The 18,237-nt window shown below is 46.1% G+C and overlaps 3 protein-coding genes across 4 annotated transcripts; all 3 read left to right on the forward strand.

Annotated features, from left to right (window-relative positions):
- The first annotated feature begins 1,486 nt into the window (after positions 1-1,486).
- LOC117183404 (uncharacterized) lies at positions 1,487-1,975 on the forward strand. The gene has a single exon (XM_033377274.1). The coding sequence runs from the start codon at positions 1,487-1,489 to the stop codon at positions 1,973-1,975; it is 489 nt and encodes a 162-aa protein (XP_033233165.1).
- A 1,417-nt stretch (positions 1,976-3,392) lies between these two features.
- On the forward strand, positions 3,393-14,627 carry PKD (serine/threonine-protein kinase D3). 2 transcript variants are annotated; one of them, XM_002137354.4, is made up of 8 exons: positions 3,393-3,653; positions 8,856-9,451; positions 10,420-10,564; positions 10,630-10,767; positions 10,854-11,041; positions 11,851-12,865; positions 12,938-13,675; positions 13,742-14,627. In XM_002137354.4, the coding sequence occupies exons 2-8, from the start codon at positions 9,326-9,328 to the stop codon at positions 13,936-13,938; spliced, it is 2,547 nt and encodes an 848-aa protein (XP_002137390.3). In that variant the 5' UTR covers positions 3,393-3,653; positions 8,856-9,325; the 3' UTR covers positions 13,939-14,627. The 2 variants fall into 2 exon arrangements, with proteins under 2 accessions (XP_002137390.3, XP_033240397.1); XM_033384506.1 differs by lacking the exons at positions 3,393-3,653; positions 8,856-9,451; positions 10,420-10,564; positions 10,630-10,767; positions 10,854-11,041 and adding an exon at positions 11,628-11,770.
- An 83-nt stretch (positions 14,628-14,710) lies between these two features.
- On the forward strand, positions 14,711-15,936 carry LOC6897219 (uncharacterized). Its single transcript, XM_002137355.3, has 3 exons — positions 14,711-15,483; positions 15,546-15,700; positions 15,760-15,936. The coding sequence occupies exons 1-3, from the start codon at positions 15,000-15,002 to the stop codon at positions 15,838-15,840; spliced, it is 720 nt and encodes a 239-aa protein (XP_002137391.3). The 5' UTR covers positions 14,711-14,999; the 3' UTR covers positions 15,841-15,936.
- The last annotated feature ends 2,301 nt before the right edge of the window (positions 15,937-18,237 follow it).

Genomic DNA, 18,237 nt, shown 5'->3' on the forward strand with positions numbered 1-18,237 from the left:
CGGAAGGATACACTTTATTGTACTCCAAGTAATAAAAAGACCCATTGATTACTGATTACTCTAATCAATTAGAAGCTTTGGACCTTAGATACCGAATATTTTGTGATTCAATCGGGTATCACAGGACCTGATACTGTAAAGACCATGTTCCATGGGATAGCTGTCTCGATTTTGATGTTGAAATTAATGTTAGCCAGTATTTAGCTCATAACTCATAAATGATATACACATATGTGCACCAATACAATCTAAACATTATTTCAATTGCCGAATTCTTGTGGAATTGTAAATTTTATGTGTAAATCCCGAGACAAGAATTTCACATATAGAATCCCCCAATTGAGAAATGCCTTTCCTTCGGACAATCACTAGCTGTGGCGCAACATCCCACTGGGCAAGCCGGCAACGCGTGCCAACAAACTGTTGATTACCACCCAACAAGAGCAACCCACGTTGATACAGATCTGCGTACATATACACAATTATAGGAGTGCGCCGAGAGATGCAAGGCCAATTATAGTATTTGTAGTTCAGCTAGAACCGATTTCCATTTCCATTATAATGAGTGTGCAATGCGTGGCTTAGGCCCGGACGTGGCCAGGACCAGGGCATGGCAATGGCAACCAGTAGGACGTGGGCCAGGACATAACCAGGACACATGCAACTGTCTCGACGCAGCCCCGCTTTGTATGCTATGGAAAATCTCTTTATTATATTACGTGCGGCGCTTTTGTTGTCAGTTGGCAGCCCCATAGACCCTACCACCCTCTAGGTGGCATCCGGAGCCAACCCCCCGCCCAGTACGGGTAAGCGCCATGTGTTGCTAGAGCAATTTTATACTTCCCTTTTGGAAGTTGCTTCGTTGGGACTGCCCCAGTTCTTTTTCCCTTTGCCTTTTCCCATTTTCTGTTCCCTGTTTCCTCCTCCTGGCTCTAGCTCTCTAGCTGCTGAAATGAAAAGCTCCTGGAGTGGAAAAGCGATTACGTTGTTGCCCATTTCTCCATCTGGCAAAAGCTTTGCGTTTCCGGTTACCTTTCCGCCGTGACGTGTTGGCGTAATATGCATTTTACGCGCTTCAATTTTGCTGCATGGCACGCTCCAAAGCACCGCTCCACAAGGATGACGAACATCAGATGGAGACAACTCAGGCGTTGTTTTTTACAGTGTAGGAAAAGCTTTCTTTAAAGAGCATAGGGAGCGGAGCAACAGTCCCAAAGCTCAATCTCTTGACTCTCTTTGCGTCTGCTCTTAATTTTGTTTCTCTTTACTGATTTTTTGATTAAATCAAATATTAATTATACGTAAAACAAGAAAATATTGTTTATAATTTTTAAAATTAACTCTGAAACGATGGTGTTTTAAAATGGACGGAACATACTTCCGATTGGTAGGCTTAAACAAAAATAAATTCTTCGCTAGCTCAAGTAACAAATGCCTAAAACGTAAGAATAAGTACACCATATTAGAGCAAATATACAGTCGGAAAATGTTGAAAAAGAAGAGCCCCAGCTTGGGGGCGCCCTCCGAAGCCGAGATGGACGAGTCCGGCTACATGTCCTCTCGAGTGCGGAACAACTCAAACGAGGAGGCGCCAGTTTTGTTGGAATGCAACTCTGCAACCGATAACTGTCCGAACAGCAATGCAACAGCTATCCCCAAAGGCCTTGCCTCGTCGCTCAGCAGCCATTCGAGAGATCAACTCTGGACCAAGAAATACCCGCTGACGATCCCCGCCAGCAGCAGCATCAATAGCTGCGACGAGCCCTATAGGACGCCTAACCTGCAGCAAGTGCAGAGCATTCCAAATCCCCATAAGAAGCACTTTATGGCCCCGCACAGCAGCCCGAAGAAGTCGAAGAAGGTTTTGTTTTCACCGGACGAGCCACTGAGCCGGAGACGCTACTTCGATGGTTTGAAGCATTGCGACATCTTCAGTATGCTGAGCCACAACCAGCCGGCCCTCTCAACTAAATAAAAATGCACTGGGTCTGGCCATAAAAAGCCATTTCGCAGATGTTTTGAACTATGCATCTTACCTTGACTTTCAAGAGGACGATGGCATTTATATAGTCGGTAGTAGAAACTAGTAAACCTTTCGATATGATGTGTTGTTCTTGCTGTTAATAGAAGTGCGGGCGCTTTACCACGGATACTGGTGGATAAATCGAACGTAAGACCACTAACCATGCTAGGGCTTAACCATCGCTAGTATTAAGTGCCGAAAAAAAGTAACTGGAATTAGCCATGGCAGAGAATAGATAAATAAAGCAATGTGGGTCGGAAACGCTTCCTTCTGGGCTATACACACATCTACTTTCACACAAACCTAATATACCTCTATACTCTCTCTGAGGTATGAAAATCACAACAGGCGTTTATACTGAAAAGTGAAATGATCGCGACTGTATAGTACATAATATATTTCATAATTGAAAGCGCGCGACAGACAAAGCGATTTGAAATTTGATGTGCACGAAAAGATATATAAATCAATTCCATATATACGAGTATATATGTATATATCCATATATCTCTGTGGTATAAACAAGTTTGGGTCTTGGTCGTCGCCAAATGTTTAATTGAAAAGCATATGTGGTAAAAATGAAAAATCGGATTATTTCTAACCGCCAAATATTTGGCGCGTTTATTCTTCATAAACCGTGGTCCATCGATGGTATCTTTTGTTGTTTAAACAAGTAAGTATTATTATATTAATAAAATATAAAACTTATTATACTTCCCTTGAATTATTCGCGAAAATATCTATCTTCAATTATGTTTATTTTTTAAACCAAATCGTGGGATTTCCAATAGGAAAGCTCATATTAGATCACCTGACAACCCTGTTAAAGCATTTTGTGTTCTTCTTCTTTGCTGTTCCCACTCTCTCTCAACAGAAATCATATGCCTCTCTCTTGGTTACAACTTCAAAGCTTTAAACACCTGTGCGAAAGCTTTGGCGGCTCTGATGTAAACAACGCCAAGTGGGAGACGATAGCAACAAAAAAGGAAGGGAAGCGAAACTCGGAGAAGAGAACGAGTAAATAAACAGATGAACAGAATCCGTATTAAAATAAAAACAGATTAGGGAAACGCGTCAAGAGCGTGTGGAAGTCGTATGGCAATGCTCTCCCTTCCTCTCGCGCTGGCTGTGTGCCTCTCATCTGGGAGAGCTACTCTGCGTGGGAGAACGAACAGCCGGAAGCCCGTTTCTCATTTGGGAGCGGGAGCAAAGCTGAGCTTTGGCATATTATTTGGATTTTACTTTTCGGATGCTTTTCCTTTGCTCTGCTGTGCTCGGCTGTGCTCCGCTGCTCTGCTGCTCTGCTGCCTGCCTCTGGCTTTGCGATTGCTGTTGCTGCTGCCTCTGCCAATGCTTTTTCGCAGTTTGTGTTTCAGTTGCGCGGCGGCCGAGGCAAAGTGAAAACGTGCGAAATTCTACCGTTAACCGAAGCGACAACAGCGACACAACGTGGACGCAGACGACGATGCTGCCACAGCGGGCAACCTGGCACTAGCCGTGGCACATACTCTCATCCTCATCCCCTTGCTCGGACTCGTGCTCGTAAAAGAAAAATTACTACACACTCACACAGAAGCAAATATTGAAAATTCTAAAGAAAAGCGCCAGCCGTAATGTGGCACAGTTGAAGGTGTGTTGGTACCTAGCTCCTTTCTCTCTGTCTCCGTCTACGTCTCGGTCTCCGTCTCCGTCTCCGTGCCCGTGAACGTTTCGTTGTGTGTGTACGTGTGTGCATATTTATTATTTGAATTAATTGCATGAAATTTTCAACACATCTATATATACATATATACATATTCAACATGTAGACCGAAAGTGTTGCATCTTAAATGAGTGCAAAAATAATCGGGAAAACTCGTGCAGCAGCATAATGATATTTCCGTCGAACATATGTACATTACAAATTCAGTGCTGCCTCTACCCCTCCCCTCCCCTCACCGATGTCTGAGTTTGCTCTATTATATCATACATAACTGGATTGTCCTGGTTTTCTCCTTCTTCGGGCTCCGGTCGCAGTATTGTTACATATAGCACCTTGAGCATAAGTGGAATGAACTGTTGGTCTCTTCTTTGAGCAGATATTCGAAAAGTGAGGCATCTTTCAATATTTGAAGCTATTTTCTGTTTCATCTATATCAAATGGCTACCAATCAGAAACCATACAATACCCTTGGTCCTTCAAAGGTACCAAAATGTTGGGGTTCGTTTCACTTGTTGTTTTTGTGGCCCCACTCATAAGTGGGATCTTTTCCGGCCCGCTCCAATGCAAATGTTTGCCTGCCCCCGTGCTTGTTAATATTTATTCTCTCCTTCAAGCCAGACCAGCCCCGGACGCGGAGCCCAGACCCGTAGCGGTTCGAATGCCGCCCTCTTTGAGCTATCCTTTAGCCAGGAAGGCAAACAAAAACACGTTCAAGTTGTTCCTTGGCCTTGGTATTTATGGCCAGTGCGTCAGCCTGTCGCACACTTGACATGAGCTCGGGTCCTGCTATCGTTAACCGTTGCCCATCCCCTTTCTAGCCGGGGGCGTTGTATTCATGACTAGTGGGCCTCCCTTTGGACTCCACCCACATTGGTGGAGTTTGGACTCGCTCGTGGTGGCAGCATCAGCCTCGGATCAGCCCGGCATCATCATCGCACCGCGCTATCGCCCTCAGCGCCCTCAAATTATTATCACCTTACTAATTATCTATCGATGGTGATGATGATGATGATGATGATGATGCCATTTTCAGGCGGCCCCTTATCAGGGCACAGCGCGCGACTTTTGCGTCGTCTTCGGCTATTTGCATTTTGTCTCTGAACCGAGAATTCTAATAATGTTCCAACAAATAAACATGTGAGCACGGGTGAGCCACCACTCGAAGCACCGCAACCTCTAAAAAAAAAACAGATAACGGAGAGTCGAAAAAAAAGCAAACAAATAGAAAGAAACAACAAACTTTCCACGAACTTTTTATTTGGCAGCCGTCCTTTGGCATTACCACGAACAAAGGTTGCCCAAAGATTGAACTTTCAACCCGAATAGAGATGGTAGCGTGAGTACTGAAACGGTATAGATTACCATATTCAATGGCTTGTGCACATAAAGAACACTTACGAAACCTCAGAAAACTATTTCCATATTCTGTTTTATTTTACTACTGAAATCAAAATATTTCATGCTGGGCCAAGACAAATTCTGCCAATAAAAATAGAAACAATCATTTGCAAAATACCAAGAACATTTCTATTCACTTATTTGAGTATGTTCAAAATTATTAACGGAAAAATGTATGGTCTAAAAATATTTCAAGAACATTTTCATATAATTTAAAAAAAAAAACTCAAATGTTTGTTGATTTACTCAATTCCGAAAGACTTGTAAATAAATTCGGCAATAGTTTGAATATTTCGTAATTGAATAATTATTTTGCTTGTTTTGAAATACAATTTTAAAATAATCAGCCTTAAATTGGGAAATACATAGTTTTTATAGAATTAGGAGACCACACAGCTCCCTAAGAACGTAAGGGCCACTATACTAAAGTGATGATAGTATTGGAGTATAGCACTATATGGGACTATAGGTTATGGAATATAGGATATGCCTCTTAAGTGTTGGACTCCTCTTAAGGCTCTCAAATATTTGCTACCATTTTGAATTGTTATATTGTGTTCATATTTGAAGACTAAGACAGTCCTGTATAGCTCAAACCCTCAGTGAAGTCAATATGTAACAGAAGACCTACGATTCCGAATGAAGCAATCATTATATACATACATGTCCATATACATAGTTGCTCTCAATACATGTGCAAATACTAGGGCATACATATGTAGTTAAAACAATCAAAACATGGTGCACATTCGTATAGAACATCCACAAATATAACAATTGTTGCCAATCTCTAGGAAAGGACATACCCTTGGTCCTTGGGCCTTGGCTGTGGGGCCGACCGACGGTGAAAATCGCTCATCAACGCGAGCACAAAGAGCCACGGGCAGAGGCAGGGCCAGGGCCAGAGCGAGAGCCAGAGCCGTAGCCGAAGCCGTAGCCCCCACAGGTAGTTTCTCGCACAGCCTTGACAATGACAGAGAAATAAGAAAATGGGCGCTAAATGGGCGCGACGGTGCGGGGCAGGGCTGGCTCAAGGCGGTGGAAAGAGTGCATAAATGCCAATAGCTGAGGGGGGGTGGGAGGCGATAGAGAGAAAGCCCAAAGGGAGTGGGAGAGGGAGAGGGGGGAGATGTGAGAGTGCGGCCGTTACAACAAACAAACAAAGGAAACAAACAAACGATAAAGGGGATAGCACTACAGAGAGGAGAAAGCAGATGGTGAGGTGGGTGGAGGGAGAGAGGAAGAGAGGCGAGACCATGCCGGGTCGAGTGCTTTGGTTCATGACACACACACACACTCGTCTGGGACGCTCTCTCTGCCGCTCTCTAACTCTCTCACGCTCACTATACATTATTCTATGTGTGCGTGTAGTAAAACGGGTTTTGAGTTTGCTTTTTCGCTGCCCTGGTCTGGCCCTGCCCGGTCCCTGGTCCCTGGTCCGGGCCTGGTCGGCAGGGGCATCGTCAACGGCTTTGGCAGTCAGTTGGCCAAGTCAAGTCAGTTGCTCTTTTGGCTTAACAAACTCAGAACGTGCCGCGGCGACGATGGCAGTGACATCCGATTGCAGCGCATAGAATGGAATAGAAGCACACCAGTAACAGTAAAAACAGAGGCAAGAAGCAATTACCAAGAAGCAGCATAAGGAGAAGAAGCATCTGAGAAGCACGGCTTAGTCGGCGTCAGCATGGCCAAGTGGCATCCATCGGATGCAAGACAGTGAAAACACTTAGCCCAGTGTGTGCGCGGGTATTTGCTTAATAAATTATTAACAACAAATTGCGGAGAGCGGAGAGTGGAGAGTGGAGGCTCTCCGTTCGCAGGCCGCTTGTTGCTTGTTGTTATGTAAATGTCAAATGTATCTGTATCTCATGGATACCAAGCAGACTTAATGCCAATTTGGATGAATATCTTTAGTGCCTCAGTGTTCGTCTATGTGTGTGTGTGTGTCTGCCTCTCAGCGTCTGTGTTAGCCTTGACTTTAGGCCTCTGCGCTGCGTCATTTTCTGCTCCAATTTTGTTATTTCTCGGTTTTTTTTTGTGCCCGACACTTGAGGTCTTAAGCGGCCTCCGCTTCCAGATGCCATCCAGCCTCCACTCCACTCCGCCTCCCCCATCCCGCGCTTCCATTGAAATTCAAAACGCACTCCGCTACCAGCTGCGAGGCAACTTTTGACTGATACACCTACTTACTTACAAGAAATAACAAAAGAAAAAAAAGCAAGCGATAAATTCGAGTACCGAATCACCAGATACCTCTAGCGATACAGTACTTCGATTTTTGGCCTAATTTCTAGGATGAGAATGGATGAAGAACTGGCTTGAACTTAGAAAATTTCTAGTATCTATACATTTCTAGGAAAATTCTATGACTTATCTTGCATTCCTTAGTAATAATATGCCTAGAACAATTTTAATTATATACGAATATGTAGATTGTCTAAGTCTTTTGTCTCAAGCATCTTAACAAATGTATAATACCCTCTCCAAGGGTATCTTAAGAGACAACAAAATATCAGAAAACAGATTTAGAAAGTTGCTTGGCGGCCGCTCTCTGGAGTCTCTTTCTCGGCTTTCGTTTTGTTGTTCTTCCGCTTCTGTTGCCGCCTCCCTTTCGCTTACATCTGGCATTCCTTTCATGGCCAGGCACATATTTTCCATCGTGATTTATAAATTATTTTTTAATGCCTCACACACACACAAACACTCCCCTCTCTGTAAATGGGTCACAGAGGCCACTTGAAAATAATTGGAAAGAACTCAAATCATCCTGTCATTTTCCCAGCCCCGATCGCGTATCTGTGTAATCTCGTACGAGTACGACTTTTCTCATCGCCATTAACAACCTGTTTTTTTATATAAATAGGTATAATAATGTCTATTAATATGCCCAATTGAGGTATACGTAATGGAATCGGCTTGCTGAATCGATTGCCGCATTATTTATCGACCCATTGTCTCAGCGATACACGCTCCACGCTCCATTCTCCATGATCCGTGCTCCATGACCTAACTTACTAACTCTCCTCAAAAAAGCAACAGACAGTCGACTCTGGAAGTATGCGATCACATCATTGTGATGAATAATAGTTTTTTATTGTTTGTTTTTTTTTTTTTTTTTTTAGAATTGAGTTTTTGTATGTATTTTTGCTTTAAAACTCGCTTCAATGACTCCTCAGGTCATTTTACAGTGTAAGAAAATGTTGTAAAGATGATATATGTCTGTTTTTGGATCAGCAGTTGGATATTTTAATGAGATATTATATCTTGCAGTATGCTTTAACGCTATAAAAGATGGTTGTTTCTGCAGTTTCTGTGAACATTTTACAAATCACAAGCTTTCCATTTACTCCTTCCCCAAAATATCCTTCAGGGAGTTTAGCAGGAAAAGTTGTTAAATGACATATTGTATATTTAATTATCAGCCATTTATTTGTTCCGCCCACTGCACTCTGTCCTCTGCACTCTGCACTCTGTCCTTTGTCTGAAAAGTTGCAATAAAGTTGCATGCAATTGAAAGTTTCAAATGACTCTTTCAAAGGCAGGAAAATGATTCAGTTTGCGACACTCCATCCCACCACCACGACCCGAAGCAGTCCACAGCCCAGACCAACCCTTTGGCTTTCCCTTCGGATACAGTTACCAATTGCATTCCAATTTCAGTAATTACGCCCTTACTTAGGTAAAGTGCATTTTTCGTCAAACTTAAAAGCTTATTCGATAATATCCTTTCAGTTTGCTCTTATGACTGTCGTGGGAATTCTGCCCGATAGCTGGATCTATACGGAGAGCCGGGACCGACTGAAATACCCCTGAAACCGCAGACCGCCGTATCCTCAATCGCAGAGTCAGAGCAGAGCCAAAGGAAAACAAACAAAACCAGCCATCGGAATCGTCCAGAAGCAAACCCGAGGAGGGGCAACGCCAGAGAAAGACTAATCAGGATAGCGGTGGCAACTATTACAAAAGTTATTGCGTCCTTGGCATTTGCAACAACAGGAAGCACCTCAAGCAGAGCGCAAAAGGAGGTCGCGGAAGGTCGAGGAATCAGTGCAGGAGCAGGGAGAATCCTTTATTGAGCCACCCATTCCGCAAGCACAGCCACCGTGGCCCAACGACACCACAGCACCTCCAACGGCAGCAGCGGCGCCAGCCTTGGCGTTGGCAGTGGCGCTGGCGTTGGCGTTGGCAGCGTCCCCGTCATCATGGAGGGGCCCGAGGTGACATTTCTGTTCCAATTTGGCAGCATTCGCGATGCAGTTAGCGTGCCCGTAACCGCCCTCACGCTCAAATCACTCAAGGATATGGCCTGTGATTTCATCAACACAAAGGTAAGATGTGGGAAATGGAAGTCTGCATGGATGGAAGCAGTCTTGGAAGAACTAGGGCCAACCCCAAAGGGTGTCGGGGTCACCATCTGCTTTCGTGTATTATGCATGATCCAGAGCTGGGAGCTGGTCATGTCAATAAGTAAATATTTTTATTTGCCATCTGCGCAGAGGTGGAACGCGGTCAAGTCAACACAAAGTCCATTCCGGAGCTCCTCCGAGTCCGATTACGAGTCCGAATCCCTGGCCAGAGCCATGTGGATAGAGAGGGGAAGATTAATAAATGTCTATGTGTGCAGAATAATTGCTTTATTTCATTAAGTCCAAGTAACATAGACATGACTCGCTTACTTTCTCGTGAGGGAGATGGGGTGGTGGGGAGGCAGGGCTGCTATCCATGGCCAATTCAATTAACCAAGCCGCAACCGGTGACCCATAACGAGGCACTGCCAACGGCAGCTGCTCCTGACTTGGAACTTGCTCCACCTCCTCTCGTGACCATGTGGGCGCCACGAGCCACGCGCCACTTCTATCATAGCCAAGGGTCCCTCCCCCCAAATGGAAATGCGTACTCGTATTTTGTGTCCGATAAGGTTTATTTACAGGAGGATCCATTGGATCAATATATGTATCCGACTAGTATAGAATTGACAGGAAAAATGAAGAAAAGACCTCCGCATTGGGAAAAGCTTCAAGAGAGTTTTCCAAGCGACGTTCCACTGCAGTTAGCTTTCGCATATTTTATTTATCTTTTGTTGTTGGCTATCAATTGAAATCGATATGATATTTTGTGCATATGGCCCGCTGAATCTTATCAGGCAATCAATTAAGATACGAATACGAATATGATATGATAATGGGGGGGAGGCCCGCACTCCCGTATGCAAAAATGAGCGTTAAATGAAGCAAAACACCGCAAATGGACATGGACATGGCCAGTAAAACTCCAACACTCTTGTGGCACATTTCAGATACCGGATAGCGGACTCACGTATCTGTCGGAGCGGATTCTGCTGTTCGTGCACGACTACAGCACACCCAATGTGCTGCACATTATCAATTCGGCAGCGGAAGTGGTGGACGAGACCCTGGTGGAAATTGTATTGACAGCCAGCCGTAAGACCCTAACCGAGCCTCAATCTGGGCTTTGACTGACCGCCACGTTTATCTGCCACCCACAGCCATCCTGTATCCGACGTCCGAGATGCCAACTCTGAAGCCGCACAGCCTCAATGTGCATTCCTACAAGGGGCCGACATTCTGTGATTTCTGCGGTGAAATGCTGTTCGGCCTGGTGCGTCAGGGCCTCAAGTGTGATGGTATGTTGCCCATTTATGACAACTGTTTTCCTTTGGCCGGACTAATCCGCCTGTTCAATATCCTTCTTCTCGCACCCCCCCCACAGGCTGCGGTCAGAACTATCACAAGCGATGTGTGGTGAAAATACCGAACAACTGTAACCGCTCGAATGACGCCACATCGAGACGCTCCTTCACCCTGCAGACGCCACGCAGCCCGTCCGGCAGCTCACAGCAGTCGCTCCTCTCCTCCGCCGAGGAGTCAACGGGCCGGAATGACTCCAGCAGTTCTCTGGTAAAGCGCATGTCGGACCTTATGAATGACATTATTAAGAATTGACACGTTCGTGGACAGACGTGTAGACGTGTGGGGAAAGCACGTCAGCTATCCTCGTCCTAACCCTCGTCCTTCCAGTGTGCATACATACGCACATATGTGTGTGTACCGAGTATCTGTGTGAATGCCAGTGAGTGTTGCGAATGAATAGTGCGTAGTGGTGACGGTTGACAGTTTGGGGCATCCCTACGAGTATTTAAAATTGTACTTACCCTCTTATTTTTTGTATTCTCTTCATTTTTGAATAAATTTTCATTTTGCTTACATTTAATGGCTCATTAACTCTTTTAAATACTCGTAGGGGGGTGTCCGAAGCAGAGAGTTAAAGGTCCTGGGGAAAACTCTTTAGGGTTCGTGGAGTACCCCTTCAGTCTCTGCGAAAGCTTAGAGAAAAAATGCCTGGGATATATATGATCTCTGTATCCACTAAAAGGATATCAATTCTCCCATGGTGTAGTTCCTAACACTTCACAAAAATTTGTTCTATTTGTATAATTCAAACGAAGAATCCTCAAGGCAATAATTTCATATTCGTATGAACTTCCGCACAGTATTACCCGAGGGATAGTTGGCATTCATAACACTCCGTCTCCGATGACATTTTAAGGCAGTCTTGTCATAATTTATACTATTAGTTTTAGTCAATTATCTCTATTAGTTAGAGTGGACTGTACACTATCCCGTGTGGTACGCCGACTGAAGACGCTTCTCCAGAGGAACCCAATTTGCTAATTAAGTCTCTCCCCGTCTCTCCCCTCCACCCGCAGAACATACCCGGACGACACCAGCGCACTCACTCGTCGGGCAGCCGGAACGGCCTGACTGCACTCCGCATCCCGCACACGTTCCAGGTCCACACATACGGGATCCCGACGGTGTGCCAGCTGTGCAAGAAGCTGCTGAAGGGGCTCTTCAAGCAGGGGCTGCAGTGCCGCGACTGCCAGTACAATACGCACAAGAAGTGCATGGACAAGGTGCCGCTGGACTGCACGGGAGAGGCGCAGCTCTCTCAGCTGCAGATGCAGGCGGAGATCGGCGACGGGACGCCGCGCAAGGAGCGGGACAACTTCTTCCGCGAGGAGTTCGATGACAGCGATTTCGAGGACTCACCCAGTCCGCAGCCGGAGTACGGAAAGTACGGCAAGGGGGCGATGGGAGGCGGTGTAAATCTGGTTGCAGGGAGACCCAGGGAGCCGCCCAAGGCGCTTACCAACGCCCACAACTCCCCCCCGGAGCTGGTCAACGGAGGGATGGGCGACGATGGCAGCGGCAGCGGCAGCGTGGGAGGGGAGACGAAGTCCAGCGACGGCCAGTCGGAGCAGTCTCAGTCCTCGTCCTCCTCCTCGCCCAGCGCCAACATCCCGCTGATGCGCATCGTGCAGTCCGTGAAGCACACGAAGAAGCGCGGCGGCCAGGCCCTGAAGGAGGGGTGGCTGGTCCACTTCACCTCCCTGGACAAGGCCGTCAAGCGCTACTACTGGCGCCTCGACTCCAAGACCGTCACGCTGTTCGTCTCGGAGCAGGGCAGCAAGTACCACAAGGAGCTGCCGCTGGCGGAGCTCCTCTCCATCGAGGCGCACCGCGATCCGCGTCCCGACTCCAACTACTGCTTCGAGCTGTGCATGCCCAGCCTCAGCTACTACGTCGGCCAGGATCCCCTCGTGGGCGCCAAGGAGGAGCAGGCGGTGCGCCTGCCGCCCCCGGATAGCGGCATCGGCAGCGATATCGCCAAGAGCTGGGAGACAAGCATCCGGCAGGCCTTCATGCATGTGAACAACACACGTGAGTGGCTCATATTTATACCCATACCATATTCTGAGTGCTAAGAACTAACCAATCTTCCATCTACCACAGAATGCTGTGAATCGGAGGAGCAGGTCCAGGACATGGGACAGCTCTATCAGATATTTCCCGATGAGGTGCTCGGCTCCGGACAGTTTGGCGTCGTCTACGGCGGCGTGCACAAGAAGACGAAGCGCGAGGTGGCCATCAAGGTAATCGACAAGCTGCGCTTCCCCACGAAGCAGGAGGCCCAGCTGAAGAACGAGGTGGCCATCCTCCAGAACATCTGCCACTGCGGCGTCGTCAACCTGGAGCGCATGTTCGAGACCCCCGAGCGCATCTTCGTCGTGATGGAGAAGCTGAAGGGCGACATGCTCGAGATGATCCTGTCGCACGCGAGGGGTCGGCTAAGCGAGCGCGTCACCAAGTTTCTCATCACCCAGATCCTGATTGCCCTCAAGTACCTGCACTCGCAGAACATCGTCCACTGCGACCTGAAGCCGGAAAACGTGCTGCTCTCCTCGGACGCAGAGTTTCCGCAGGTGAAGCTGTGCGACTTTGGCTATGCCCGCATCATTGGCGAGAAGTCCTTCCGCCGCTCGGTGGTGGGCACGCCCGCCTATCTCGCACCCGAAGTGCTCCGAAACAAGGGCTACAATCGGTCGCTGGACATGTGGAGCGTGGGCGTGATCATCTATGTGAGCCTGAGCGGCACATTTCCCTTCAACGAGGAGGAGGACATCAACGATCAGATACAGAATGCCGCCTTCATGTATCCCCCCAATCCGTGGAAAGAGATCTCCTCCAATGGTGAGCAGGTGCCCTGGGGAGTTCCTTCTGTCCTTCTGACTAACCATCTCATCTCTCATTCCGTAGCCATTGATCTGATCAACAACCTGCTGCAGGTGAAGCAGCGAAAGCGCTACACAGTGGACAAGAGCCTGTTGCACTACTGGCTGCAGGATAAGCAAACCTACCGAGACCTGCGCACCCTGGAGACCCAGGTGGGCGGCGGACGCTATCTCACACACGAGGCGGACGACATACGCTGGGATTGTGCGGGTGACATGTGACCTGTGACCTTCGACAATGACCTGAGTGGATCAGTGGGTACCACCACCACACCTACAACCACGCCCACTCCCATCTTGACCAACAGCACCACCGAGAGTTATCCATCCGCAGGAAACTGCGCCGACTGCCATCGTCTGTCCGAGAATTCCCCCAAGGTGGAGGCCATCAGCGGCAAGGCGCTAAAGTGGGTCCGTTTCCATCTCTGTCGCCACATCAAATAGTCCCGGAGCAGAGCCAAGCAGCTGTTCCAATTAGCTGTTTTAACGTCCACTTGAAGAAAACTATACCCTAGTACCCTACATGTTCTAAAGCTTTCTAATCTGAACCATATTTCAGAATCCAATTTAAGTACAGCTTTTAAAATTGGGTAGACCATGGGTGTACTTTCTTTGAGTGTACATTTTTTCGTCCCGCACTCTCGATGTTTCTCTTAGACTTGTAAGTTTTCCCTCTCGCTGCTGCTTCTCTCCGTAACGATAACGATAACGATAACGATAACTTTGATAAATGCTAAACAAGATAACTCTGTGTGCTAAATTTTTCTCTAGAATCAAAATTAGTCGATAGCTTTAATTTGTTAACCACCTAATGGCAACTCTTATGAATAACACTTACGTACATCAAATATACATGCAAAATACATACACGTACATGTATTCATCAATAAAACAAAAAAACCACAAGCTCAGATCTTATGCAGTACCAATTGCCACAAGAGCGAAAAGAAACTACTGATGAATAAACAACAAACTTGACATTTGAGTGTCGTGAATGCATCTGTGCATCTTCGTCATCCTCATCATGGCTGTGATTCCCATTAATTGTAGGGTACTATACCAAGGTATCTCGAAGACTACAAGAACTAGGGGATCCAAATTCGTGATGTGGTCTCGAATGATCTTGATCAACGCAGAGGGTATTTAATAGTTCATCTTCATCTGAAAAACCCATCTCAAAGTCGCTGGCTTGCAACGACTGACACTCTTTTCGTAGCACAGCACTTTGTGACTCGTGCCACACTTTCCAGCAGCAGTAGTTCCACAACGTTCCAATCAAGAAGATGCAACTATTACCATTCAGTTTCTTCCTTTTGTTTGCACTCAGCTTAAGAGAGTGTTTGGAGACAGCCGCAAGCCAGGATTCGGATGGCTTTACCACGCCCAGTCCTGCTTGGATTGAATACCAGCGCATCCGCTTCAGTGAAGGTCCGAATGACCCGAATATTTTAACCAGCTCCCAGATTTTAGGGAGCTCTACCAAGGCACCTGTTCATACTGTGGTCGTGGTCACTCCCAATGTGGAGACTACATCGCGGAGGCACTCGTCGCATTCGACAGAGAGCCATGAGGAGGAGGACTCTACGGAACCACCGGTAGACAACGGAGATGGAGAAAATGGTGGCGAAATCGAGATGCCCAGCATGCACGGCTTCCTCAAGTTTCTGAAAACCATGCAGAACAGCTGGATCAAGAAGTCGGCCCTCAGCATTGAAAAGAAGATCAAACTCCTCCAGAATCTCCGTGACAATCTAATGCGGATGATTGGTAAGAATATCAATTTTATAGTTAGCTGATGCCGAACCTGACTTTCTCCAACTTCACGACAGAGCAACATTTCGCGGTTCTGTGGCAGCCACCGGAGCGGAAGAGACGTAGGCGTCGCGGCCTGATGGACGAAGCCGCAATAGATTTCCCACCCGAAGCAGCCATCATGAGCATTAATTTCCTTACATTCGCTGTTTTTCTCATCAAGCTGGTGATGGTAGGTCGTCCTCTATAGTAATTCCTAATCCAAACCTTGATTTTCCTTGAATCTTTCAGCAAGTGGTGAAGATTGTTAAGAGCAAGCATTATACCTTATCTGGATTCAGCTTTAATCCTCAAGTGATCAGAAATCCCTAGAACTGTGGAAAGGGCTAACGCTACCACCTCTACATGGTTTAATGAAAAATTGTTTTAATTTAAATAAACTATAGACTATACTTTCGTCGCAATTCCCATAGTCATCAATCAATCTACGTAAAATCTAAGCTATCATTAGAACAAGAATATTTAGCATCTATTGCTCAGTGTTTTGAATTCAGATTTTGAAATAAACAGTCTTCATTAAACAGTCTGGCAGCACTCTGCTCACTAGCGAATTTCATAGCAGCCAGCTCTTTACACGATGTGTCATGAAAAGCAGTGCATTTCATAAACTGCTTGCACTTACAGAAAATGTTTGACTTGTTTTGTTCCTCATTACTTGTCCGTTCAACCACATTGAAACGAGGCAGATGTACCGCGCTAGAAAAATTATACAAAATATAAATATATTGTAATAAGTAATACAAATTAGTTCCAAATTAGAGTTAATTTACACTGTGAAAGGATAAGTTATTTAGCTGAAATTAAAACCATTTGTCATATTAGTTTTAAGAGCGCTTAGGTTAATTTCTAATAAAATTTCAGAATTCAATCAAAACTGTCGCGAATTTACTTGATTTTCGTTTTTATTATTATTTTGCGAAAATCGAGAAAAAAATTGATGTTCTTTTTTCCAACGGCAGTCGATTGGCAGGACTCTCCCGAGCACGGAAAGACATGCCGCACCCCGATCGGCTGCCGTATTGCAGAGATATAGCGTGCGTTTGGGTTATTTCCAATTAAAAACTCTTCTCCAACAAAACCACATTTTAATTCGATTTATCGTTAAGCTTTTGTTTGAATTTTCCAGGATAGCCACACCATTAAAATAGATCAAATAGTGCTGCCAGACTGATACATTTAGTCAGCGCCATCTACTGCAAAGCTTTCGCCAAGGCTTTCGCTGATATGCACTGACAAAAGCTGACTGATGCAGCCCTAACACTTGCTCATTGCTATGGTCTAAGTAGACCGTTAAAACATGCTACCACCACACCCACGCCCTTTGCCGCAAGCCACGACCCCGCCTACAACCACTGAACGGGATGCTTGACCACCGTTGAGCTAATAGAGAGTTGGGTTAGGTTACTCCGCGGCGCGAGCTCGCGCTTTTGTGTGACACGACAAAGGCACGCAGGGCGAAGGATGAGAAGCGGGACCTGAGTAACGGCTCGGCTCCTGGGACTGGGTACTGGGGATCCCCGATGGCAGCTGTAACTCTAGGCAGGGCAAATGCATTTGCCTATTGGCCGGTGCCGCCTTTGATTTGATTAATTGATGCATTAAGCTCATTTACGCATAATTAATGCCCCTTCACGATTTTTTGTTGTTTTTCCCTCCATTTTTTTCTATTTGGAAAATCAGTTTTTTAATGCACATACTGGCAAAATTCATGCCCAGCTGGAGCTGGCGGCATAATCAAGAATTCAAGTCGTGCGACAAATCAGTAGTGAGAAGACCAACAACAAATACAGCAGCAACAAACAAGGAAGGACGAAAGGCAGAGGCTTGGAATACTCTGCCAGAGAAAGGGTTTGGAGAAACATTGAATATAGATACCCGTTTTCAGTTATGGATTGTATCCCTAAGAACGTGTAACTTGTGATAGATTGATCAAATAATAATGTCCTGGCTGTTTCTAGTTATACAGAGGTCTTTAAGACTAGATTTGTGATGTTCGCTCGAAATTCGGAAAGGATTCCTCCTGTTAAAACAGAAATACCCTTCAAGAAGAGTATGAAAACTGATTTTTCAGCCTGAGGCCAAAACGAGCAGAGGTAGAAAAAGGAACAGAAAGGAAAGGGAAGTGGATAAGAAGAAGCGGCAGTAGAAGAAGCGGAAGTACAAATTCAACTTCATCTCATGTTTGTGTTGACTGAGGAATGACGTTCGTGCGTGTGCCTGTGTGTGTGTGTGTGTGTGTGTGAGAAGGAGTGGGACATCGGGATGTGGTGTGTGAGATGTCCTCGTCTGTTTGCAGATACAGATAAGATGTGAGAATCTGTCTCTTTCTCGCTTCGTGCGGGTGTGTGCATATGCTGTGTGTTGCAGCATGGCACCGAGATATGCACTCGTACTCGTACTCGTACCTGGAAGCGTGGCAGCTGCAGCTACGTGACTCCCAGCACAAAAACGCTCAAGCAAATGTCGATTTCTTGAAGTTTACCCCCTGCCCTGAGAACCGAACCCACAAGCCAGGCCCCACCCCAGAGCCAGAGGAAAATCTAAAAACTAAAGACAAAGTGGAAAGCCGCATGCTAATGCAAAAACTTTTCCATTTCTAAGCCTAATTTGGGTCACTTCCTTAAAGTGTCCAAGAAAGCGAAGGCTTCTCTTCTGGCAGCAGCATCTTTCAGAGCGAAAGCAATTACAGATAAGATCGACTCATTTGAG

Source organism: Drosophila pseudoobscura, chromosome 2 (assembly GCF_009870125.1).
Source record: "Drosophila pseudoobscura strain MV-25-SWS-2005 chromosome 2, UCI_Dpse_MV25, whole genome shotgun sequence".
NCBI classification, from domain to species: Eukaryota; Metazoa; Arthropoda; class Insecta; order Diptera; family Drosophilidae; genus Drosophila; species Drosophila pseudoobscura.

Bases quoted from the DNA above. Each gene is read 5' to 3' on its own strand.
- LOC117183404 (XM_033377274.1), top strand. From the start codon at position 1,487: ATGTTGAAAAAGAAGAGCCCCAGCTTGGGGGCGCCCTCCGAAGCCGAG.
- PKD (XM_002137354.4), top strand. From the start codon at position 9,326: ATGGAGGGGCCCGAGGTGACATTTCTGTTCCAATTTGGCAGCATTCGC. The intron at 10,768-10,853 runs GTATGTTGCCCA...CCCCCCCCACAG, and splicing joins TCAGGGCCTCAAGTGTGATG to GCTGCGGTCAGAACTATCAC. The intron at 13,676-13,741 runs GTGAGCAGGTGC...CTCATTCCGTAG, and splicing joins GAAAGAGATCTCCTCCAATG to CCATTGATCTGATCAACAAC.
- LOC6897219 (XM_002137355.3), top strand. From the start codon at position 15,000: ATGCAACTATTACCATTCAGTTTCTTCCTTTTGTTTGCACTCAGCTTA. The intron at 15,484-15,545 runs GTAAGAATATCA...ACTTCACGACAG, and splicing joins CAATCTAATGCGGATGATTG to AGCAACATTTCGCGGTTCTG. The intron at 15,701-15,759 runs GTAGGTCGTCCT...TGAATCTTTCAG, and splicing joins TTCTCATCAAGCTGGTGATG to CAAGTGGTGAAGATTGTTAA.